Source organism: Clupea harengus, chromosome 8 (assembly GCF_900700415.2).
Source record: "Clupea harengus chromosome 8, Ch_v2.0.2, whole genome shotgun sequence".
Taxonomy (NCBI): Eukaryota; Metazoa; Chordata; class Actinopteri; order Clupeiformes; family Clupeidae; genus Clupea; species Clupea harengus.
Window position 1 is genome coordinate 1,626,591 of NC_045159.1, and position 25,847 is coordinate 1,652,437.

The following is a 25,847-nucleotide window of genomic DNA, read 5'->3' on the forward strand; positions in this document are numbered from 1 at the left end:
GAGAGAGAGAGAGAGGGAGAGAGATAGAGGGAGAGAGAGAGAGAGACAGAGAGAGAGAGAGGGAAATAGAGGGGGCGAGGGAGAGAGAGAGAGAGAGAGATAGAGAGGGAGAGAGATAGAGAGAAAGAGAGGGAGAGAGATAGAGAGAGGGAGAGAGAGAGAGAGAGAGAGAGAGGTAGAGGGGGCGGGGGAGAGAGGGAGAGAGAGAGAGAGAGAGAGAGAGGGAGAGAGAGGGGGAAAGAGGGGGAAGGAGGGAGAGAGAGACACTGAGAAAGAGAATCCGACTGCAGACAGATTCCCTAAACCTCTGCAATGACTCTCCCCGATGCCTACTGAACAGTGCTGAGCATCAGACGTCAGATTATCCCAGCGATGTGCTTTGAGTCTTTTTAAGTGCAGAGTCACGCTCCCTTTGTCTTCTCAAGTGCATGTTCATTTCTGTCCAACAGTGAACTCATCCACACTACACCAAATCCAGGTCACGGAGGTCAGTGAGAGTTAGAGGATAAAAGTGGCCAGTCTGCAGTGGGAATAATACCTATGAACACTTAAGAGCTACCTTTAACTCTAACACCTATATCAGCTGTGACTATTTCATCAAATAAAAAGTTCACTCCACCTTACAAAATCTGCATTCAGCAGCCAGACACGTGAATAATGTGGCTTAATGGGTGAGTAAGGGGATCAGCATTCCTGCGTGCCCAACCAACCTTGTTCCTTCACTTTGGGGAGCAGCTTGTCGAGGGCGAGCATCTTGCCGCTGTTGGTGACCAGGTGGGTGTCTGTGGTGTAGGGGGGCCCCGGCTCCGCCCCGTCAAACAGGTAGGGGTGGTTGCAGCACTTACGCAGCTGCATCAGGATGTTCAGCAGACGCATCTTGTCCATCTTACCGGACGAGTTGAGGATGTCGATGTCCTTCATGAGAATGCGGGTGTACCTGAGGGGACATGTACACACCAGCTCTGTCACTGGTCTGAATCCAGCGAAATCCGAGTTCTAAAACAACGGACGGTGTTTGTGGCAGTTGGGAGAGGTTTGGGGTATCAGGGGTACGTACCACTCACGCTGCATTTTGCTGAGTCCCAGGTAAATCTTTACCTCCCTCTTTGCCGGAAGACTTTTCTCAACGTCCGCTTTGATCCTTCTCAAAAGGAACGGCCTCAGAACCTATCCACATAAACCCAACAGATTCCTCCCAGTGAGACAGCCAGACCTCTCTGTCAGCAGTGTGTGTGTGTGTGTGTGTGTGTGTGTGTGTGTGTGTGTGTGTGTGTGTGTGTGTGTGTGTGTGTGTGAGTGTGTGTTTCTGTCATCTCACGTTTGCAGGGAGGCAGAGTGAAGTGAAGTGTTGGTGTTTATGTAACACTTACTGCATGCAGTCTCTCCACCAGCTTCTGATCACCCAGACAGTTATTAGTGTCAAACCAAGAGTCAAAGTCCTGAGGAGCAAACAGAGAGAGAGAGGGAGACGGAGAAACAGAGAGAAGAGGAAAAGAGATCTGAAGCCATCATCTCACCTCTCTGCACAGCACAAAATCACCTCCTGCTGTTCTCCTCTTTCAATCAAACACACAAACACACACACACACACACACACACACACAACCACACACACACACACACACACACACACACACACACACAAACACTAAGAGCTTATTGAGTGTGATGAAGCTTACTGAGCCCCATATTCCTGACTGAGCTCATCAAAAATGAAAAGTGAAATGATCAGGCTGATTTCAGGGTAGGGCAGCAATCATTCCATGTCATTAAAAGATGACCTTTTTGTGTGTGTGTGTGTGTGTGTGTGTGTGTGTGTGTGTGTGTGTGTGTGTGTGTGTGTGTGTGTGTATGTGTTAGACTCACATTAGCAGAGTTGAAGACATCTGGGAGCAGGAAGTTGAGCAGAGACCAGAGCTCATGGAGGTTGTTCTGAAGGGGCGTGCCGGTCAGAAGAAGCCGATTGGTTGTCTTGAACTCACGCACAATCTCCGACAGCTGAAAAGAAAAACACATAAACACAGAGTGATAAAAGAATGGGTATAGTGGTCACTGAATCACGCTATTTACAAATATGTGTATTATAAGAAATTGTCTGTCCATTACTAAAATTACATATTTGCATAAAAAAACAGGGAGAAAAGTATGCAAACAATTTAATACATAATCTTTTAACTGTTATAGTACTGATAAATAAACAAACCTTCAAAACAAAGGAGCATTTGCTTTTTGGTTTATTTAAGAGGCATCATAAAGACATCTCTAATAATCCTCCCACCTTTGACTTCTCATTCTTTATCCTGTGAGCCTCATCGATCACCAGGTATCTCCAGTTGAACTTCTTGAAGACGGACTTCTCCCGGATCACCATCTCATAGGAGGTCACACACACGTCCCACTCCCCCGGCATCATCACGTCACGGATGAACGCCGCCTATACACACAGCACACACAGAGAACGAGTCTCGCCTGACCCTTGCAAACACACGAGGGAGAGGTCACGCAACAGAGGGCAGGGTGAGTGGGTGGGGGGGTGTTTTACCCTAGCGTCTTTGTCTCCGATAAGGCAGACGGCTTTCAGAGTGGGGACCCAGCGCTTGAACTCGTTCATCCAGTTGTGCAGGGTAGACTTGGGCACCAACACCATGTGGGGGCCAGGGATGTTGCGATAGTGTTTCAGATAGCCCAGCAAGGCTATGGTCTGCAGAGTCTTTCCCAAACCCTGTTGAACACACATTAAACTAATAGGCAACAATAGACACATCTGCCACATCACATGGATTAGGGGCACCAAACAATTCTACTTCATGCTGATTCTAGATTAAATCAAAGAATTTTAAAAGAATTATCAATTTGTCCAAGCTAGTGTCATCTGTGGCAGACATTAGTTTTGCTCCCCTAGTAGCCTATATGTAGGTTCAGTGATCAAACTAGATCCCTACTTTTAAAACGGTAAATTGTATAGAGAAGACAAAGACGTCTCTATAAACAGCTTAGCTAGCATCTCTTACCATCTCATCAGCCAGGATACCATTGATACCATTTTCATAGAGAGAGATCATCCAGTTCAGGCCTCGGGTCTGGTAATCTCTCAAAGCTCCATTTTTCACATCTATTTATTTATGTAAACATTCAAACATTCATACACACACACACACACAAACACACACACGTGCACAGGAAAGCTGTTATGGTCAGTAGATATTAAAAGAATGGTATTAGCAATGACTTGCTTATAGGCTTGGCTATATTATAGTCATTGCAGTCACTACATAAACTAGCTCTGAAACATTTTGATGCTTCTTAACGAAAAAAGATTAAACATTTTAAAGATTCAGTCAAAATGATTCACCCTTAAGATTCACATTGGCCTTGTAAGGGAAAAAATCCTAAAAAGTACCTAAAATGTCTTAATCAATAACACATTACTTAATCATGTCTATTAGCTGTTTACAAAGCCTTAATAAGTCCACATGATGAGCCCTGCACATGAGACTGTTAGAGGAGAGAGAGAGAGGACACGCACATGAAGGGGACTCCTCAAAGCGCACAAGCACGTTTGCAGCCTTGCGGCTCTCCGACAGCAGCTCCTCGTCCTCCTCCTGTTCTGTGCGGCGGTGACGGTTACTGCGGGCACAGAGAGTAGCGCATTAGTCGCACGGGCCAGCTTCAGGACCAGTCCACCGTCCTCAAACAGGTCATACACTTCAGAGAAAAAACCCACAGAAGCTGACAGACTCACTCGCCCACAGACAGCAGGTCCTGCTTCTCATCCTGCTTGATGCGGGGTCGACCCACGCGCACTGTCAGGGGTGAGGTGGGGGATTTCTGGGAGGCCGGCTGGATGAAGTGGGCAAAGAGTTCTGTCTGCTTCAGCAGGAACTCAAAGCGGTTCGCCCGGTCCGTTTTCTGAAGGGGGCAGATCAAACAGAGAATTATCAGGCAGTTCAGGCCATTACAGTTAGGAAATAGATACAAAATATAATGAATTTCTCTTAAGTAATTATTACGTTTGTTGATTTCATGAGTACCACTCTGACGTTGTAATCTGTAACAGGTCTACAACTCATAATGTAACTATAAAACCCTCAGCTGTGGAGTACTGACTATTTAAGTCAGTAAGATATTGGTTAAAAGAAAAACTCCCATGAAAATTGAACGGATCAATTTACTTCAATCCTGAACCCTGCTACATAAGATTGACATAACCATGTCATAAACATGTTATGGCAGATGTCATAGACATCATAACAGTTGATGTCCATAGATTTGATAGTGTCATGTTACCATTATCGTAATTGTCAATTGACAGTTCTCTGAATTGTATATGTCATAACATCTTAATGTCACATGTCATTGAGCTGTCATGGCATCATAAAGTCAAAGATTATCTACATTAGCTGGATTAGCACAGATTAGCTACATCACTGCGCACTGACTGTTATATTACAGCCACATACGACATCTGGCATGACAAGATTACAACGTGGATATTTTAGTCTTATGACGCAGGGTTCAAGTGAAGTGTTACCTAAAGCACAATGTAGTCTTCATGCTGTCTATTCACCTGCTTTCTTATTTGAAACACTCACCTGTCCAAATATTAAAAACCACAGCATTTAATAACTGCAATGATTCCTTCAAAAAACATTATGTCATGTGCATGCTACTGTTGTGTGGACCTTTATAATATGTATCGCAACTCAAAAGTAGCTTCATTTAAGTTCATAAGTCAGTGCAGCTCACCCTCTTCTCTTCATACTCAGGGTCCACAGTGCCCTCTTTCACTGTTGACTTGGGTGGAGGCTTCAGTTGGAAGGGTGGTTCATCCTGACAAGGCACAAATTCACACAGACACATATGTCTATCAAGTTTGAGCCAAAGGCCAGTACATTGCACCTAGTAGTGTTACACCTAGCCTACTGAGTGATGTCTTCCTTTTGTTTTGAGAGTTTGTTTATCCCAGTTCAGTCCAATTTGGCATGACTCCCCTGACATCAAAGTTAATTGTAAGACATCATCCGAGGTCGCTGTCTGCATTAATTCTACTCAAGGAAAATGTTATTGTTTGGCCAGGCATATCACAGCGCTGGTGCAACCTAATGAACCTACCAAAGACGGCTGTATGGAAGCAGAAACAAGCTATGGAGTGCTTTGACAGAACTACCACTGACGTACGAATGACGGTGTCTGGTTGCGTGGTGGGTCTAGATTATGCAGGCTAACGTTATTGCAGTGGCGTTCGAGATCAGACAGACATAGTTACAAGTCGGTGACTCTCATGTGTTCCCACCACATGATAATAGCGCGATAATGCCATTCCTGTTCCTGCCACAAGTGTTGTCATTGCGTGCTAGAGCAGATCGAAATGCCCTAATAAACAACATGACGTTAGTGCCTCGTTCAACATCTGCAGCTGTACAGTTGTGCGCTCCGCCTTCCCGCCATATTCTCTCCATTTGCTGAAAAGCAGCAAACTTCTGCACGGTGTGTTTTTCATCTATGTAGGCTACAAAGCAGGGATAATAACGCATGCTCATTCCCCGTTACCTCCTCCGACTCTTGCTTGGCATCGCGGGAAGTGGAGGGTACCTCTTCGTCAGACATTACGCCAACACACAGGTCCTTATCCTGAATTATTTTGATCAGACAGTAAGTTATACATGGCAAAATAAGCGTCTACGTCACTATCAGACAGTACATTCCAGGCACACGCCCCCTCCACAAAACTGACAATCTCGCGATGTTATAGCTGAATTATCGCGATAACAGATGAATGCGCTGCAAGTAAACAGTGAAATGGTAGATTTGTATATGTCAAAACAACTGATTTAGAACCAGAGTGAAAATAGCCCATTTAATGCAGTCCAACGTCTTTATTATTATCTTCCTATTGTATTATCTTGAGCTTAAGACATAACGAATGAACATGTAACAATTCATCCATGCTTCAGAGATTGTAAACTGTTGAACAGTATTTGCAGAGCCAGGACCAAGCGAATGATGACAGTGAGGGGGAGAGTCTCCTTCAGCAGGAGGAAAGCTTGAAAACAACCTGACGGAATGTGCCATCTTCTTAGGCCAGAGACGTAGAGTTGTGATGGTAAAGTGATGAAGGGGGGAGAGTAGAGGACAGGGAAGCCAGACGGCTGGACAGAAACAAAAGGAGATATAGGTAGAGGGCCTACGTTCCTAGAAAAGAGAGAACAGGTTAAAAGAAAAAAACAATGTACAGTTCCTTTAAAGATCAGTGAGAAGGAGCAGAAGAAATGTGAGGGGTTGCCAAGCAGAAGGGAAGAGGAGAGAGAGACTGCCTAACAGAACGTGCGGGAAGGTTCATGGCAGTAGTTTTCTTAAAATGTGGCAAGGGGAGGGTGTATCCAAGGGCACTCAACCATGACAGACAAACCAAGGTGATTGTACTGTCACATTTTAGGCAGTCCCTCTCACTTTGTTCTGACTTGATTACATGAGTGGCCATCTGCCATATTAGTGCCAAAGCTGTTTAATATCCACATATTATTCTCTTTAACCTTTACAGGATGCATAAACAATGCTGTCCTGCTTTGTCACAGTATGACGTGATAGCACTCATTTTTCATGCTTTGCTGGGCTGTGTCAGCCACCTTCAGCAGAATGTTATGAGTCAGCACTAGATGCCAGTGATTTCAGCTGACGTGAATTGATGACTTGATTACACAATTTGAAATGGACTCTTGTTGCCCCTCTTTGCATTATTTTCTGTCTGTTATGAGGAAAGCATTGCTTCTACAAAACGTTGGCTGCCACTTTTCCCATTTTTTTTTTTGACCACTAGATGGCAATACGTCATTGGGAACTTCCCACAACCCTCAGAATAATCAAATAAAAAAAATATATTTTGTTTTAATTTTGTCTCTTTTTCTGTTTTGGTGAAACAGAATACTACTAATACTACTACTTATACTACCACCACGACTACTTCTATTCCTCCTCCTCCTCCAATTACTACTAAAACTACTACTGTTTATTCTATTATTACTACTACTACCAGTAGTACTACTGTTAATTCTATTATTATTACTACTACTACTACATCTACTACCACCACCATTAATACTACTACTACTACTACTACTACTACTAATTATAATCATTAACTTTTAAGATTACTACTACTACTATTACTAATACTACTACTACTAATTCTATTCATAGAACTACTAGGCTACTATTACTACTACTACTACCACCACCACTAATACTACTATTACTAATTCTATTCATATAACTACTACTATTACTACTACTACTACTACTATTACTACTACTACTAATGCTACTACTGCTCCAGCTGATAGCAACATTAATCAGCATATAGTCAGTACAGAAATGTATGCTCAAATTCACACCTTTAGACACCCATGCACACACACACCCCTGTGTATTGCTGGAGGTCAAGTACCCCCCCAACATTTGTGCCGTTACAGGGAGGGGACGAATTTCCTTTTCTGTGAAATCCTCCTCCACTGACACCCCACATACTGAGACACAGAGATACACACGCTCACACCCATGCGTGCACACACACGCCCTTCTCACTCAGACGAACAGGCACACCTCTCTGTCTCCCCCTCCCTTCCTCCCTCTCTCTATTTCTCTCTCTCTCACTCGCTCGCTCGCTCTCTTACTCTCTCCCTCCCTCTCTCCCTCCCTCTCTCTCTCTCTCTCTGAGTCTCTTCGTGTGATCAATGGCATGACTTCCTTCTTGTAGGCTGCTGGGGGTTGAACACAGGATCCTCTCTGCTCTGTTTTCAGTCTGACAGCAGCAGTGGCAGCATCCGCACTGAAGAGCAAGCTGGAGCACAGTCAGACCACACATACATTCACGCACACACACACACACACGCAGGCAAGCACATGCACACACTGTGGATTCCGTGAGCAGGCGACATGAGTGCGGATGATGTGGTGTTTACCGGCTGGCTCACCAAGTCCCCCCCGGAGAAGAAGCTCAACACGAGATACGTGAGTGTAAACACATAGGGACCACTACCGGGTGCGCATGTTTGTGTGTAGCTATACGTGTGTGTATATGTTTGTGTGTTTGTGTGTATGTGTATGTTACTGTGATGCGTTTTGACATACTCTGGTGGAGTGCCCGGAGCTGCTGCAGCAGGGTTAAAACCGTGTTCATGAAAAGTCCCCACAGCCACAGAGCTCCACTCCTGACGGAGGTTCAGTGACGTCCTGCCGGCTATGTTAGTCTGTGATGTAGGATTTGAGTTACATTTAAGTTTGCTGTGCAGTAGCTCCTAGTACTGGTTGGGTTGTGTGTGTGTGTGTGTGTGTGTGTGTGTGTGTGTGTGTGTGTGTGTGTGTGTGTGTGTGTGTGTGTCTACACTGTCCACTTGTGTCATTGGCATGATGTTGGCAATTTTATGTCCTTTTGTCAGCCCTGTGTTGTGTAGTGCTTAGTCACATGACAATATGTGCTTGCTGTCTGACAGTGTTGTTGTGAGTCTTCATGGAGTGCTGTTCTATTTACCTGTTGTATACCATGGTTGTTGTGCTTCTATATTCTCAGAAAAGGGGCTTTTAACTCTGAACAATGCCTTAGAGCTTCTACTGAGAATTCACAATCGTATGTGGAACCATTTGTGAACCCTTTGAGCAGTCAGGTTTACAGCATAGCACCCCTACGGAACTGTATAGAACCCTCAGGGAAAGGGAAGTTTCAAAACAAAGAACCATTTGTTGGCTAAAGAATGTTTTAGCTAGTAGGATCCTAAAGGGCTGTTTTGTGAAGACAAGCAGAAATATGCTTATCTTTTTCCAGATAATCTTTACTGGTTGTCGTGGTGTCCAGCGCTGTGTTCAACCCTGTTGTGCGACTTGTCAGTATCATGCCAGCCATTGTGACTGAAACTATGTTATGATGACAATGCTTTGTCTATATCGTGATACATTTTTTGCCTGGTGTTTATCTGTGTTATTATCTGATGTTCAACAACAGTGTGATGCTGTACGTGCCCGCCTATGTGACAGTCATTCTCGCTCATATGAAGTTACCTCCCATGTTATTTACCAGGAACTGCCTACTTCCCTGCTTCTTCACTTCCTGCTCATCTTGTCCTCTCACTCACTGAGAGCAAACACACACACACACAAAAGCCACAGGCATTATTTATTTAAAACAACAATATGCAGCACACTGTTCAAATACACACACGTGCAGCTGCAAAAAAAACTGTTTCACCATTTTCAGCAGATGTAAACACGCCTGTTTGCATATTTGTTCACACTATTTTGACTGGAGATCTGGTGAGCCTCTGTGTTGCTCAGGTCTTTTATCACATGCAGTGTTAACTTTGGGAACTTGTGAGTCTCTCTGTTGAGTGGGAGATGTTGTTGTGGTTGACTCCTAACAGCCTTCTACCCAGTTTTGGGTGAAGGCTAGTGTTGGTGTGCTCTTTGCTACAAGCATTTTCACATACAATACATACAGTATGTGTATTAATTTAATGTTAATTTAGTACACACTGAACTATTTCACTCCTTACTGAACAAACAGTGTCCCGTATTATGACAAGGTTCAGGGCTTAAAACTGGAGTTGAACAGAGAGTTTCGTTTTGTTTATGTTTGAGAGTCTTCCCATAACAAGAATTCTACATCTTCATGTACAGTACTCTCTCACACAGACAAACACACACACACGCATACAGTAAACACACACACACACACACACACAGACACACACACACACAGACACACACACACATACAGCAAACAGATACACACACACACACATACAGCAAACAGATACACACACACACACATACACAGACATACTTACACGGGGGATGCTAACACACATAGCTTTGCTTCTGCGAAATCTGGGTGTGTTGCACAATATGGGAAGTCATGTCAATGCCAGGCAGTTAGGGGTGACCCTGCAGGCAGAAATGAGTCAGACTGTCAGTGATCCCCCAGGCAAAACTGAACTTGCTGTCACCACAGTTCTGAGCACTTCCTGTGTCTAAGTGGAGAGAGAAGGGGGTCATCATTTGTGTGAGAGAGTGCACATTGAAACACACACACACACACACACACACACACACACACACACACACACACGGACATGCATGTTTGGTAAATAGCTGAAAGTCTCCCTAAAGCTGGTCACTCACAACATGCAGGTATGCACAACAGGCAGGCATGCAGGTTATAACAACAAAGTCCACAGTCATTTTCTTTATTTCTTTAGTTTTTTTCTAAATATTTAGTTCTTTATTTTTTCTGAATCTTTATGTCTTTGCTTCAGGCAGTTTTGACTTTTGTAGCTGCATTTGTATATTGAGTGTGTGTATGTGTCTGTCTGTCTTAATGTATTTTTTGTGTGTGTGTGTGTGTGTGTTTGCTTGTGAGTGTGTGTGTGTTTGCTTGTGAGTGTGTGTGTGTGCCTCAAAGAACTCAAAATGTTGTGTATTTATGTGTGTGCATGCCTGCCTGCCTGCCTTTGTGTGTGATCATGTGTATCCTTGTGTGTATAATCATGTGTGTACATGTTGTAATGCGCCTTGTATTTATAGTGGATTTGAATACTGGCAAGGTCAGAACGAAACTCAGCTGTTTTTACGTACGGCTCGAGTGCAGCCTTCACATGGAGCGCACACTCATGTTGTGGTTGTGTTTCATTGCCAGATCAGTTCAAGCATAACACACACACACACACACACACACACACACACACACACACACACAATACCTCAATGGATCATGCAAGTCTTGCTTCAGATGTTCTTCCTCTGACAGTACCGCAACACTTTCCTCAGTGCTTTTTTGTAACCTTCATTTTTAAGCGCTTTTTCTGGCCATCTTGTCGACAGTCAGTTTCCATAGACTCTAAATTAATCATGACTTACCTTAGTGCCAGTATAAGAGGGACAGATAAAAAATACAGAGCTTTTAAGGTGCTACTTTTACTGGGTGTAAAAAATGTATGAATTTACTTTATAGTAAAGCAAGACCTGAAAAGAGTGGTCCTCGAGGGAATTAACCATATATGAACCACACTGGTGCACTGATGTGGTAAATATCAAAGTCAAGATCGAATCTAAAGTCACACTCTTGGGGGTTAATATCCTGTGCATGCTTTTTCTTGCATGTGTTTGCTGGTGCAAAAACCAGACACAGTTGTTCCATTATCTGCACTTACACTTTTTTCATAATCCCCAAAATAGTGGAAGTATATGTCACATGCAGATGGCGAAAACTTAGTAGTCTTAGTTGATGGGTTGTATTAAAGGTCACAGTCATATTTTAGTCCATTGTCTTTCTACTTGGCTCTTGCAGGGTAATCTCAGACAAATGTTTTTTTTGTTCTCTTCAGACGAAAATGGTCTGTTGTGCATTCAACTTCCTCTTTCAAGGTCCCTTCTGGGAAAGGCTTCTGTCAGTTCCTCATAGTGACCATATCAAAAGCACAAGAAACGGGCCTATTATCTGCAGGCGAGGTACTACCAGGTCAACGTGTGACCTTGGCTTCTGAGCATGCTCAGAAATGCAGTGGTCTGGTTACCATGACGAATGACCAGAGCAGAATGGTGGTGAGAGACTCAAGATCTGCCTTACCATAATCCTCTAGACACATAGCCCACTGATTGTCATGGTGAAGCTGAAGTCATTTCCAAACAAACAAAACATTTAAACTAGCAAACCAACAAGTGTTCTGTTATTTGCCCAATTAAAGCCACAAAATAAAAATTCCACTTTTTCGTCTGGACAAGACAATTGTCAGATAAAAGTTTTCTTAAAATGTTCTTGACAGTGGGTTTCACTGTAAGAGACCAAGCATAGGTATGAATGACAAGCTTTCCAACAATAGCTTTCATGCTACTGGAAAGTATGTGTTGATAACACCTTCTAAAAATACTGGGTGACAGACTCTAGTTTCCCATCTTTGACATCATCATCATGGTCCAGCATCTTTGCCTGCCCTTCACTAAAAATCAGTATTTAAGAACTCAGTCGTCATTAGGTTTTGGGTATTTGTGAAAAATTGCTCTGACTCTGACTCTGAAATTGACTGATTGTGTCAAATTGCTCTTTTCTACCTGTTTGCTTTCCCTGTAGGCCCATTAGCAGTTGCTAGGTAGGACAAACCACAAACCACACTCAGAGGAACTAGCCAAGTGCTACTGCTTGACGTCTGTCGGTGTACAGAAATGTTACTGATACTTGCACTCAAACATAAAATGGAACTCTGATCTCATTTCAATAGCTTTTCCCGAGAAGTCTCTAAAATAAAATATGTGGCTGATCATGTGACTGTGACATTGCTTTAGCCTGTCACTGATCAGATGATGGTCATTCCCATCCCAAGCATATGTTGGTGGCTTTGGCCAGATATGTTGGTGGCAGTAATGGAAAATTCTTCAACTTCCTAGTTTTCTGAATGTTGTTTACAAATTACTGGAGGCTTTTGCTGTTGTCTAGAAGTATGTAGGAAAGTCAGGTATGACAGAAATGTTATGAAATGATTTACTAAAACAATTCAACCACTGATCATAGCACTAACTTGGTGATTTTCTCTCTCTCTCTCTCTCTCTCTCTCCCTATCTCTCTCTCTGTCTGTCTGTCTTTCGCAGTCATGGAGAAAGCGTTGGTTTGTCCTGCGCCAGGGCCGCATGAGTGGCAACCCCGACGTGCTGGAGTACTACCGCAACAAAGGCTCCAAGAAACCCATACGCACCATCGACCTGCAGGAGTGCGAGGTCCGCATGCCCTGCGAGCTGCAGCAGCTGCACAAGCGCCAGTTCCAGAATCATCACCTGTTCATGGTGAAGACGGCCACGCGTGTCTTCTACCTGCTGGCGAAAACCCAGGAGGAGATGAACCACTGGGTGCAGAGCATCAGTCAGATCTGCACCTTCGGGCCCCCAGATGACACAGGTAAGACTGACACTCTGTGTGAAGCTGAAAGATGAAAGGCATACAGTGGATTCGGGCTTCTATGTTACTGTGCGTTGATGTAGGTATGACTGTAAGCCTGATTGACTACAGCGTGTGACTTTGTTCCATTACTGGGGCCCCCCACCGGCCAGGTTTCAGTTCTGTTGCACAGCAATATAATCCCTAGAGGAATGCATTTAGATGTCTTTGGTGTGGTGGATGTAAACCTGATTTGGCCAGCTGAGCTGCTGTAACTGCTGAGCAGCAAAACTAAATCAATGCTTGGAAAGGTGACAGATTCACCCGACATTTCGTTAAAACACATTTTTCTTCTGTGTATCCTCTGTTATCTGTTATCTGTTGTCTTAATGTATCCTTGCTCATCTCAGTTCTGGAATGAAGGAGTCATTCTCACATCAATGTATTTTACACTTCAGTCCTGTGTAAAACAGCTGTCGTCACACCGTTCTCAAGACTATTCTGTTAAGACTGTGGTTGCCCTTAGCCTACACTTGCACAAGAGTCACAACCACAAACTCTCTCTCACACACACACACACACACGCACACACACACACACACACACACACACACACACACACACACACACACACACACACACACACACACACACACACACACACACACACAAACACACACACACACATACACATGCACGTTTACACACATACACACACACACACACTCACACGTGTACAAACGCACACACATACAACCAACCAAATGTACCCACTATCACTTAAACCACAAGCATGAATACCAGACTTAAAGGTTATTAGTGTAATGTGTCACTGGATGTGCGAAGGTCATGTGTCACCATCACCTATAACTAACCCACTTCAAAGCAAAAACTAGGCCAGGCCAGAGCGAAACAAAGGTATATCCTGAGAAGTTACCAGTATTTTTGTCCCACATCACCTTCAGAGACAAAGGGTCTGTTACATCTACATGTATTCATTTTAGGACATCACAGTATCCACACCACAGCCCCTGGTTCTGTGTACCTACACCACTGCTTCCCCTGTAACACAGGAGGAGTTTGCAGCCTCTTTATTTTCAGTGGCTTGAGCCTAACATTACCTTGTAGTAAGGGGCTGTGTGATATCAAGCGTTAGTGGCATCATTTATCTTTCATCTAGGTGCATCATTTCTCTCATCACTCTCCTCGGAGGTCTCGGTCATGCTTGCGTGTGGGAAAAGAGAGAGGAATGGTCAGGTAAATGACTGCAGGAAAGGGCGATCATTTCTTGCTTGAAATCGTCAATCGTCCACGGTGACGGGGTATAGACAGGCTTCAGCGCCTCCTCCTCCTCCTCCTCCTCCTCCTCCTCCCTCTTGCCTGGTTTAATCGAGGCCACACATTAGCATTCAGGTCCATTCTCTGTCTCTCACTCCCTCTCTCCCGTTCTCTCGCTCCCTCGCTCCCTACTCAGCTCAGCTCAGCTCAGCACGGCCACATGACTAAAGCGCAGCCTCGACACTGCGCCATACGCAGCTGCAGCACACAAGGCCGGCAATATGCTCCTGTGGTACCGACGGCCCAGAAGAGCCCAGCGCCAACAGATGGCTACAATGTCACACTCAGTGTCAGTTTCAGCCTTTGGATAGACTTAATCATTCCGAACGTGGAAATAGGCCAGCATTTCAAAGCAGCATTACCAGGATTGATGCTTCCAGATCCCAAAGATGGCGTGACGTTAAGACGTTAAGAGGCGTGTTACTGTCTGTAGGATAGAGATATGCCCTCCTTTATCTCTCTTTCTCTTTTCTATCTCTTTCTCTTCTTCACCCCCTTCTCCTTTCTTTTTTTTTTCTAGCCTCACCCTCTCTTTTACCTCTCACTCAGCACTCGCATACGCACACTTTAGATGTGTCAGAGGTGAAGTCCTAACCTTAGGCTTACCCAATACTGAGAAAGATAATAAAAATGACGATAGATATTAAAAGCACCATTTCATGCGACTGAAATTGAGTCTGAACAGTTTCTCAAGCATGACTAGGCTGTTACCTCTCAAAAGCACATGCACACACACACACACACACACACACACACACACACACACAAAGTGAGAGACACACACAGACATGCTCACACAAACACACACACACCACCACTAACACATACAGACATGCTCACACAAACACACACCCACCACCACTAACACATACAGACATACACACACAAACAACTTGACATTAAAGAGCATTTCATTAATGAATATGTCATATTCATTTCCATATATGGTTCGCCCATGTTTTCAGGAACCTAGTGACTCTGTGACTCTGAAGTCAAGTTCTCCTGTATTGCTCAGCGAAAACTATGACATCAGTTATTTCATTGCAAGTACAGGCATTTCACTTTCCCTCGTAGTTTTGCTATGGCTGGAATTTTTGCTCAATGAATCAGAGTCCTAGGATTCTTAGGTGTCACATAATGAAACTGAACTGAAACTGACAACACATGGCGTCTTTCTCATGGAATAACTGGATTTTTTCCCCCCTTCCTAAGCCTGATGCCCCCTGCTGGTTATAAGAGGTAGTTCTACTGCTACTCAATGTACTGCTACTTACCTCAGTAGATGGGCTCCAGGATCATTTCAATCACATAGTTAAAAAGTTTTTCACTCATTGTTCAATATGTTGATGGTGTCATCATTCATATTTATTGCATCTTTCATTCACCCTCACCCTCTCAGTCTCTTTAAATCTAATTATCTGTCTCTCTCTCTTTCTCTCTCTCTTTCTCTCATCTTTCTTGCAGACTCGGCAGAGAGTTTGTCTCACACTCCAACACCCGAACAGCCTTCCCCTGCTCCCTCTCCCCGCGTCTCCCTGACGACCAGCACTGACTTCATTCCCAATGGCAGCACAGCAGGCAGGGACCGAACCAGCCTGTCGGACAGCAACCCTCCCCCAGACTACCTCATCCTCTCACAGTGCAACTCGGGCACAATCAGCATCACCAGGTACCGCTCGCAGTTTTACTCCCTTAGAACTGGATTGTTGTATGTCGTTGTAGCCATTTGTCAGTTTGTTAATTTGTTATTTGTTTATTCGAGTATGCTAAATACTGCTGTAATGAGATGTTCATAAGTTGTCTTTTGATGCATAACATGTATTTACATGTTGTGTTTGTGTGTTTGTGTGTGTGTGTGTGTGTGTGTGTGTGTTCAGATGCAGCAGCTTCACAAACTCTGAGCTCTCGCTGGAGCAAAGCTCGTCGGAGATGGTCGTTGAGGACGTGTTCCTACCAACGCTGCCCGCCTCTGGCCCCCCCTCGTCCGCGTCACCGCTCCTGCTGGGCCGAGCGCTCGACACCCCCTTCAGCGCTCCCTGCGGCCAGCCGCCCCTCTGCTCCTCCTCCGCCACCTCCTCCCCCCGCTCCCTCCAGCAGATGCCTGACATCTTCCGCTTTGACTCGCCCTTCTGCCCGTCCTTCGACACCCACGTCTCATACACCCCGCCCCCACTGCCCCCCAAGCCCACGAACCTCTCCGACATCCTGGGCCACCCATTCGCCCCACCCGCCCCTCTCCGACACCGGGTATCCATGCCCAGCCTGGACCTCTCCTGGATGGGTATGCCTTCACCTCATGCACTACCGCATCCACAGCTAAAGACATGACTTGTTCAGCTGAAAATAAGCTAATACTTGTGGAAAACTGTTCTAGCTTCTCTGAAACACACCAGTTTTGTTTTGTTCACACTCTTGATTCAACACATCTCATTTTGCTCAAAGGTTTGCCGTTTCATCTGTGCGTGGCTGTTCTCCTTTAGCTTTGATGGAAGAGATAAAAGGGCCTTTTTTGGTGACAGTTGTTTGTGTGTGTGCTCTCAGGAGAGTCCGACAGCTCTGTGAGAAGGAGGATCAAACTAGCGAGTCTCCATCTGGTAAGAGAGCTTCGGCACGATCTGGAAATAAACATTTGTTCCCAACATGTTCATGTTCAAGCAGGAGCTGGGGAAAAACAGCCAATCAAGTTTGCCTATGCTCACTTGACTTATGTAACTCACATACATTTGCTTCTGCTATTTCCCCCTCTATCTTTTCTGCTCTCTATTTTTTCCCTTTTCCATCCTTTCTGTATATTTTTGCTCCATCTCTTTATCTCTCTATCCCTCTCTCTCTCTCTCTATCCCTCTCTCTCTCTCTCTCTCTCTCTCTCTTTCTTTCCCCTAGTCTTCGTTAGCTGGCGGTGCCACTCTACCATGCCAGTCAGATGATTCATACGTGCCTATGGCCTCCCCACCGGCCACCACTGTTGACATGCCCACTGACGGCTACATCCCCATGAGCCCCTCGATGTTTCCAAGGACCAATGGGAAAGTAGAGGCGCCGCCTCCCCCCGGGGCCGACCTGGAGCCTCCACCAGTCAACCGCGACCTGAAACCTCGGAGGCGGGGTAATCCAAAAAGACCAACCCCTTTTTCTGCTCACATCAGCCGCCGGTTGTACCGCAGAGCCCTGTGAAGCTCTCAGATGACTTAATGCAAGAGAGCGTTAGCTCTGTTTCCGGTGCATAAGCACAATTGCAGATGAACAAGCAGGTTGCGTACGGCCCGCAGCTGCGAGAGCGCGAGCACTTAATTGATATTCTCTCGCTGAGCTGTGGCCAGAATCACGCAGTGATCAGGTCAGCATATTATCTGCTGCGTCTCAGCTCTCCCCCAGGGCTGCTTGGGAGAGCAGCTGAGGAGAACATCTGCCTCCATCAGCTTTTATTAGACAGAAAACAGCAAAGGCCAATCATTTCAGCACTTGGCTTTAAAAAGGAAGTACCAGTGGATTGCGAGAGGAGAAACAGAAATAAACTGGCAGATGATTTTTTGGGGGGGGGTGGGGGGTGGTGGGTGTTCTATCACTTGAAAAAGGCCTCATAGCGGATGGTCATGTTGTTTTTCGATGACTCCGGAATGTGGTCATTGCTGCAGAGTCATTAAGAGATGGTTCCCTTTTTTCTGAAACCTCCCAGTAGTTTCTGTCACAGCCTAAACTTGTGATTCGCATGTGACGCCACACTTAATGCTGTGCCATGTTTAAATATATTTCCTGGTTTGGTAACTCAGTCGTGAAATGGTTAGTCACATGGCCTCACATGACAGTGACTTCTTTGCAGAGCTGATAGGGGATCACCGTTTCAATTGATTTGACAGGCAATTTCACTGATGTTGTGGTCATGTGAACACCAGGATCTCAGACCTCACACCCAGTTGATGCATTTGTTTTTAGCCACGACATAGTCAATCATATCATCATAGTCAAACATATCAATCAGAGTCAATCAATAAAAATCATTACAGTCACGAGGTGACCTTCAAATGTTTTTGTTTCCTCTGCAGCGCGACCTCCGCCCCTTGACCTAAGAGGGTTGTCCACCATCAGAGAGCACCCCTGTCACCTCCCCCTGGTCAGAACACACACTGAGCCAAGGTAAGACCACAGGTTTGTCCACAGCAGACACTTTACGTGGCTTTTTTCCCATTCAGCAAAATATTTAGTAACAGTCCGGACCATATTTGGGTGCAAGTCATTTCCAGATCTCCCTCATTTCCTGTCTTTCTTCATCATGCTATCAGCAATTTTTTAGAAAAGGCAAAAAGTTCATGCTATTGTAAAAATCATTTACCAGATCTTCCATATTGCATCTTATGGTCTACACAGACGTTGGAGTTGCATTCACATAGTATGTGATGGTGATGTGAAGTGAAAAGAAACCATCTGTGTTTTTTGGTCGTTTGTGTTTTGAAGAATAGGCATTCTCATCTGTGCATCAGTGTCTTGTTTTGCATACATTTTGTTCTCTGTTCCTTTGTGGTAAAGTGATGGCTGTCCTCAAACTTGTTTGTTTGCGTGTTTTTAAATTATTATTTGTATGTATGTGCTTGTGTGTGTGTGTGTGTGTGTGTGTGTGTGTGTGTGTGTGTGTGTGTCTGTCTTGTCTCCAGTGCTGTGCAACCCTGTGTTACTTCGGACAGAAGATGGAGGGCCTTTAATCCAGCGGACCCAGAAGCCTTCAGTACTCCCACAGTAATAAGAATCTTCACTCATTGCAGAATTATTGCTTTTGTTTCCATGTGAATCACGTGAGAGAGAAAAAAAAGGCCCAAGAATAGCTTCCCATGCTGCCACTCGAGATGAATTATGGAGAGTTCTGTTGTACAGACTGTTCCCTTTTTGAAAGATCAATGGAAAAGAGATTGATCTAAAAATAACCACAACGACATCAATAACTGCTGTTTTCAACCAAAAACGCTGTAATGGTTTTGCGCTAGTGTATGTAAGCAATGTAGTACGTTTTTTGTTGTAATTGATATTAGCAATGTTTGTTCTACATTACATTTCTATATATGGTTGGTTGTATAATTAGTTCACTGACATTAATGAGTATATAATGACTAAGCAGTCCAGTATCTCTGGTCCTAGGGAAGATGTCACAGTAAAACTGTAGTTTCATGGCCCCTCACTGTCACCTCTGTGTACTATGTGCCTGGTCTCTCCTGTCAAAAAGTCCTCCTCTGGTCTCTCCTGTCAAAAAGTCCTCCTCTGGTCTCTCCTGTCAAAAAGTCCTCCTCTGGTCCATTTGCCTGACAGAGAAACGCTCATCACATGATCAAATAGGCCAACTCCTAGTACAGCTGACATAGAACAACTCTCCCTCTCCCTAGAACGTATGGTTTACCATTTCAAATGTCAAACAAGCTATAAATAGCTAATCATGTTCTGCTGCACATTTTAATAGTCACTTTAGGGAGAGAGAGAGAGAGCTCTTTGTTGATTGCTTTAGCACCCTCTAGTGGTGGGGGTCATTCTGTTTCAGAGGGTACATGAGCCTGTATGATAAGGCAAACAGGGAACTGTAGGTAGAGCAGGGTGTCTGGTAAAATGCAAATTGGTCTTGCTTAGATGGGAGGCCCTTTAGGCCATGTTTCTGCAATCAGTCATTATAATTTGCATGCAGGGCTCATACAGACCCTAGATCCTCTTTGCCTAGGCAAATGACTTTTCTCCGTTGGTGATCTGGGACATTCTGGCGCAGTGTTAATTTTGGCAGCTATTTTAGATTTAGTCTTAGTCTTAGTCTTTAGACGAAAATGCATATTAGTTTTAGTCACTTTTAGTCATTTTTATCCTGCTTAGTTTTAGTCTAGTTTTCGTCGACGAAAACTCAGAACATTTTAGTCTAGTTTTAGTCGACGAAGTCTCATTACATTTTAGTCTAGTTTTAGTCACATTAAACTAAAAATTAAGTCCATCTTATAGTCACATTAAACTCCTTTCCATCCCTTGTCAGGCCCGGGGACCCCTTGTGTTGTGTCTACAACTGCATAATAGTCAAGCTTGAAGTATGTAAACTGTGGATGCAATTAGTCTCTAAGATACAGGTCTCCTATGCCTACAGCTGAATTCCAATGAATTCAATGTAAATAATAATTTTAAGGCAATACTTAATTAACAGTATTATCATTAAAATATAAGAGAATATCAAGTCTAGATTTTGAAGATTCAAATGATCTGATAACACAATACAACTACTATGCCTACCTGGCCTTAGTTAAATCAACCACATATCCTCCATATGAATTGCTGTGCAATCTGATAACCAACATATTTAGCTAGACAGATAGTTTGAGAGTTGAAAGTAATGCCAATGATAATAACAATTGCATAAATAGACAAGGATATGTAAACCAATCACGTATTCATTTATTTTTTCTTGATTAATGTCATGCGTGGCCTGTCCTATAGTCCATTCTGCAATGCGTTTACTAGCTAGTTATCGATAGCTAGTATAACTTAGCTAGCAATCGATAGCTAGTATAACTTAGCTATGCTACCTCATAGTTAGCTAACGTTAGCTAGCTAAACGTTTTGGAACTCATTTGCCTAGCCAAACGGGAGGTTTCAATCGAAAATGACTAGCTAGTTGTACAAGCTGACACAACATATACACTCGACTGCCCTTTTGAAGTTAACTTAACGTTGGCAAATATATTCTAATAACTAGTTAACATTAGCTAATTATCATTGACAGTTACTAGCTCATTTACCTTGGCATAAATGGCAGGGTTGTCTTGTGCGCTTTCAGGTGACTCTTGTTGTGTTCCTCCCACCTATTTTGAAGCCACAAGGTTTCTCTCCGGTTATTGCGGTGCATTGTGTTTTATTTTCTGTCAAGTTATAATTAAAGACTGTCCAGATATCTATTCTTATTTTTCTTCCAGTACCGAGTGCTTGAACTTCAGCCATCATAACGTCTGTTAGGGCGTCACTTGCATGTCTGGCCATCTCAGGGAGTGGAGGAGGGATAGATACAGGACCGGGCAACATTCAACCAATGATGTGCATACAAGTTTAGAAAAAAAAAACAATTGTGACTTAGTCAACCACCAACATTTTCGTCTCGTCTCGTCTCGTCAACGAAAGTTAAAATAGATTTAGTCATAGTTTTTATTTATAAAGATCCGTTTTCGTCACGTCTTAGTCTCGTCTTAGTCACGGGAAAAAGGTCGTTAACGAATATTTTTCGTCATAGTTTTCGTCAACGAAATTAACACTGTTCTGGCGATTCTTTTAGCAAGAATCCTTACCTTTTAGAATATAAATCCTCCCCAGGGACAAACATCTCATAGGTAATGTCGGTAAAAAGAGATAGTTTGTGTCTAATTAGTTGGTAAAACCAAACAACTATACTTCATTTAGGCGCTCTGTCGTAAAACTGCCATGTACATGTCCTGTCGCTGATAAAACAGTGTTGTGCTACGAGAGGGATTTATTATCCGGTCAGTGTTAGCACCCTCTTAGCTTTTTTACCTATTTATTTTGTGACATTAACATCAAAGAGGTGCAGGTCCTTTATTGTGAGTCACTCATTATATTCACAGACATGTCAAGGTTTGACAATTCCTATAAATAAGGTATACAATGTGAAATATTAATTTCAAAACAATTAAGGATGGTAAAATAAATCGTGGCAGAAAAATCATGTTTCATTTTATATCAAGACTAGGTGACAGTTTTAATGTGTCAAGATTAAGTGCATTGCCTGAAAAGAGAGAGAGACTCACATTTGTCATCTGTGTGTGAGAGGAATGATAAGGGTTTTGTCTTAAATCCGCAAAATCAGGCCGTACCTAACCCAGTATGCCACCCAGCTGCTGGTGCAAACCTTGGTGAGTTCCCGCCTTGATTACTGCAACGCCCTCCTAACGGGCCTGCCGGCTTGCGTGGTGAAACCACTACAAATGATCCAGAACGCGGCAGCGCGTCTGGTGTTCAACCAACCGAAGAGGGCACACGTCACCCCGCTACTCATTGACCTCCACTGGCTGCCTGTAGCTGCTCGCATTAAGTTCAAGTCACTTATGCTTGCCTACAGAGTGCTTGATGGTTCTGCTCCCACCTACCTAAATGCTCTTGTAAGGGCAAATGTTACACCCAGGATGCTGCGCTCTTCTAGTGAGCGTCGTTTGGCACTGCCGTCGGTGCAAGTACGGCAGTCCAGACTATTCTCATTTGTAGTTCCACGTTGGTGGAATGAACTACCCAGCACTACCAGAGCAGGGGCGTCCCTCTCTTACTTTAAGAAGCTTTTGAAGACCCAACTCTTCAGAGAACACTTCCCGTCCTAACTGGCACTTCGACTAGTGCGTAACTTGCAATTACAGCAGTTACATTTCTGCACTTCTTTTTTTCCTTTTATTTCATTTAGTTATATTTCTTATGTAAAGTAGTATTTATGTATTGTTACACCAGGTTCTATTGCTCGTAGCTTGACTATTCTCTCCCTTGTACGTCGCTTTGGACAAAAGCGTCTGCTAAATGACTAAATGTAAAATGTAAATGTTAAATCAGCTTGTCAGTATTATGTTTACTATACTACTAGTGACTACGAGTATGACGAGAACTACAACAATAACAACAACAACGGTGGTGGTGATTATATGTGTGTATGTGTGTTTGATTTCTCAGGACAGACTGTTTTTCCCTGTGGCTGAATCGGCACCGCAGCAGCCCTGGATGAGGTGTTCCCGTCTGGATTACCTTTCTCTGGATTTCAACTCAGCCTCCCCTTCGCCCGTGCTTAAGGTACGCTCCATGGAGATGAGCTGTCAGCAGGATGGAGAAACAAAAATGACGCATCCCCAGGGATGGGAAGCGCTATGTTGCTCTCATTTGATGTTCGAGTTTCAGTCTTGCCCTTTGACTAGGCTGAAACACCCTCAGTTCATTTCTTGAGTCATTCTTGTGTGAATCATTGGTTGGTTTGTGTTGCCCATCTTCACATTGGGGGAACTGCAGTATCTCAGACAGTGACTCATCATATTTCAGGCTTGTCAGCTTTGCAGGAGACTGACTTACTGACAGGAATATCAATGTATTTCCCCCCATGGATCTGAGCAAAGCCATGAGCTCAAACCGCAGCAGAGCTAGGCTCACTTAAATGGTGGTGAAGAGTTCATACTCGATGCATTGGCGAGGGCAGAATGCATATTTATCCTAATCTCACAAGGGATCAGACAGGCATAGCTCCTGTAGCCTAACTGGTAGGGTGCTAACAACCCCAAGGTAATTGGTTAGAGGAAAATCTATATCTGCACTGGAATGTTAGTTGCTAAAAGGATGGGATGAAACTGAGACTTGTATCTCCTTTTTGTGTAACTGAGCTGTGTTTGTCCTCTCAGAAGCCGCTCCTGGCCGACGATCACAAAGTGGACTACGTTCAGGTGGACGAGAAGAAGACTCAGGCCCTTCAGAACACCAAGCTGGAGTGGAAGGATGTCCGGCAGTCCCAGGCATAATGGTGTCCCAGAGAGACGAGCAAGAAAGAGAGCCATCTGTTGCTCTCCAAAGCACTGCGAAGCATAGACTTACAAGGACCAAACCCAACCCCTAACAGCACAACCACCTGGATGGCAAAGAGAGCAATAACTAACACCTAACCTAACTGCCCGGCGTTCACCGTCACCAAAGGGGTCGAAAACAAGCCTGTTAGCTTGTCACGACCAACATTTACAGACAGCAGAGGGTTTTCTTTTTTTTTTTACGTTTCAGCAACACAAGGTCACCAGCGAGCTCTACTCTCCATGAGGCTCCATGGGGCCTGGACCAGATTTGGCTTATTTGTGCCTCACAGCTGGCCTTTTGAGTGTACACTGTGAAGGAGGAGGACAGAGGACATAGTACTGTGAAAGCTACTCAAATATGCCAAATGAAGACACAAGAACATCACAACTGCAGACACAAAGTCCCTCTCAGCTGTGCTGCAGCCTCGTTCATTTCAACTACTGATTGTACTGGCTTGTAAATATGAAGAAGTTGACTGTCTATCATTATTATGCCTTCATAACAGGAAAATACATACTCAGAAAATCACACTGTAGCTTTTTATCAGCAACAATGATATGCATTAATATATTATAACTCACTGCTGGGTGCAGAAGGTGATTTGTAAATATCTATTGTACATATTTTGAATCTGTGTTTGTGTGTGTGTGTGTGTGTGTGTGTGTGTGTGTGTGTGTGTGTGTATGTGTGTGTGTGTGTAGAGAGAAAGACGGAGAGAGAGAGAGAGAGCGAGAAAGAGAGAGAGAGCCTATACTTTTGTCTATATTTATCTAAATGGCAGCACTTGTGTAATATCTCGTAACAGAATCTGGTTAATAAGAGACCTAGATGACCTGTGTTACCTGTGGTACCAATTACACAAACCTCTATGACTTACAATTAAGTTCCTTATCATTTCAGTAATGCAAGCACTTTTCTGAAGTACAGATATATCGCTTTGAGATATGCATTAAAGTCCCTTTTTTCAAGACATTCTCTTGAGTCACCAGTGAAAAGGAACATCAAAAAATGGATGACAAAAGAAATTCCTGCAGGTTAATAAGACAGTAATTTTTTTCTTCAAAGATGCTGATTGCTGTATTATATGTACACTGTCGTGTATGCAATGGTGCATAATCGAGATTATTTACATGTCAAAATAAATCACTTTTTTAAATAAATGCTGGATAGCTTACCTTTTGTTGTTACATTATGAAAAGCCATATTTTGAGAGAAAAGATAATTGCAGTGCATTTATAAGACCAAATTATTTTTAAATATCAGTTGAGTGAATGCATTTTGTGCATATATGCTCATGTAAATACTGTAGAGGTTAGCGATAGATGCCGTAGCAGTACTATTTATGTTATTAGTTGGGAAGTGAGCTTCATTTTTGTATGTTGACCCTGAAATATGAAATTATGATGTAATTGGTCAAAATCAGAATTCACACAATGGCAATGATATGGATAGAAATAATTCATATGTGAATTAGCTACATTATAGAATATAATGAAGATGAATGCAAACATGAGGATAAATACCTTATGAATATTAATACTCCAGTAAAAAATGAATAACAGTCACAGAAAGTACCCACCTTTTGTCCCAAAACACACTAGCCTATCATATTATTTGTCGTGGAAACTATATACTTTTGTGATGGATTGTTTTTCCAGCCGGCTTCTAAGGCGAAGCTCTGGGTTTGAGGTGGGATGAATGAATGTTATTAAAACTATAGATAGTGGTTAAGATGTTATTAAAACTATAGATAGAATGGTTAAGATGTTATTACAATTGTAGATAGAGTGGTTAAGATGTTATTACAATTGTAGATAGAGTGGTTAAGATGTTATTACAATTGTAGATAGAATGGTTAAGATGTTATTAAAACTATAGATAGAGTGGTTAAGATGTTATTACAATTATAGATAGAGTGGTTAAGATGTTATTAAAACTATAGATAGAGTGGTTAAGATGTTATTAAAACAATAGGTGCGCCTAATGTATTCCCTCGAGAGTTCGTCATGCAATCGAAAGACAACAGCAAAAACATCCATAGAGCCAA

At 43.4% G+C, this 25,847-nt stretch overlaps 2 protein-coding genes across 2 annotated transcripts in view; one reads left to right on the forward strand and one right to left on the reverse strand.

Moving 5' to 3' along the window:
- Positions 1 to 5,740, reverse strand: part of smarca1 (SWI/SNF related, matrix associated, actin dependent regulator of chromatin, subfamily a, member 1) — a 17,031-nt gene extending 11,291 nt beyond the window's left edge. Inside the window, exons 1-11 of the mRNA XM_031571431.2 lie at positions 5,551 to 5,740; positions 4,747 to 4,830; positions 3,743 to 3,909; positions 3,527 to 3,627; positions 3,012 to 3,112; positions 2,543 to 2,722; positions 2,279 to 2,434; positions 1,867 to 1,998; positions 1,371 to 1,439; positions 1,058 to 1,167; positions 711 to 937 (exon numbers count right to left, since the gene is read on the reverse strand). Of these exons, the coding sequence (XP_031427291.1) occupies positions 711 to 937; positions 1,058 to 1,167; positions 1,371 to 1,439; positions 1,867 to 1,998; positions 2,279 to 2,434; positions 2,543 to 2,722; positions 3,012 to 3,112; positions 3,527 to 3,627; positions 3,743 to 3,909; positions 4,747 to 4,830; positions 5,551 to 5,607 (1,384 nt within the window). The 5' untranslated portion in view covers positions 5,608 to 5,740. The remainder of the gene's footprint in view (positions 1 to 710; positions 938 to 1,057; positions 1,168 to 1,370; positions 1,440 to 1,866; positions 1,999 to 2,278; positions 2,435 to 2,542; positions 2,723 to 3,011; positions 3,113 to 3,526; positions 3,628 to 3,742; positions 3,910 to 4,746; positions 4,831 to 5,550) is intronic.
- Positions 5,741 to 7,483: 1,743 nt separating this feature from the next.
- gab3 (GRB2 associated binding protein 3) lies at positions 7,484 to 24,960 on the forward strand. Its single transcript, XM_012819552.3, has 10 exons — positions 7,484 to 8,007; positions 12,631 to 12,934; positions 15,716 to 15,920; positions 16,129 to 16,532; positions 16,793 to 16,845; positions 17,135 to 17,357; positions 18,295 to 18,385; positions 18,901 to 18,982; positions 22,925 to 23,041; positions 23,638 to 24,960. Exons 1-10 carry the CDS (start codon positions 7,933 to 7,935, stop codon positions 23,752 to 23,754), a joined length of 1,671 nt encoding a protein of 556 aa, XP_012675006.1. The 5' UTR covers positions 7,484 to 7,932; the 3' UTR covers positions 23,755 to 24,960.
- Positions 24,961 to 25,847: the final 887 nt, after the last annotated feature.

Coding starts and splice junctions, on each gene's coding strand:
- gab3 (XM_012819552.3), top strand. CDS start 7,933: ATGAGTGCGGATGATGTGGTGTTTACCGGCTGGCTCACCAAGTCCCCC. Junction 8,008..12,630: donor AGAAGCTCAACACGAGATAC/GTGAGTGTAAAC, acceptor TGTCTTTCGCAG/TCATGGAGAAAGCGTTGGTT. Junction 18,983..22,924: donor AAGCCTTCAGTACTCCCACA/GTAATAAGAATC, acceptor TTGATTTCTCAG/GACAGACTGTTTTTCCCTGT.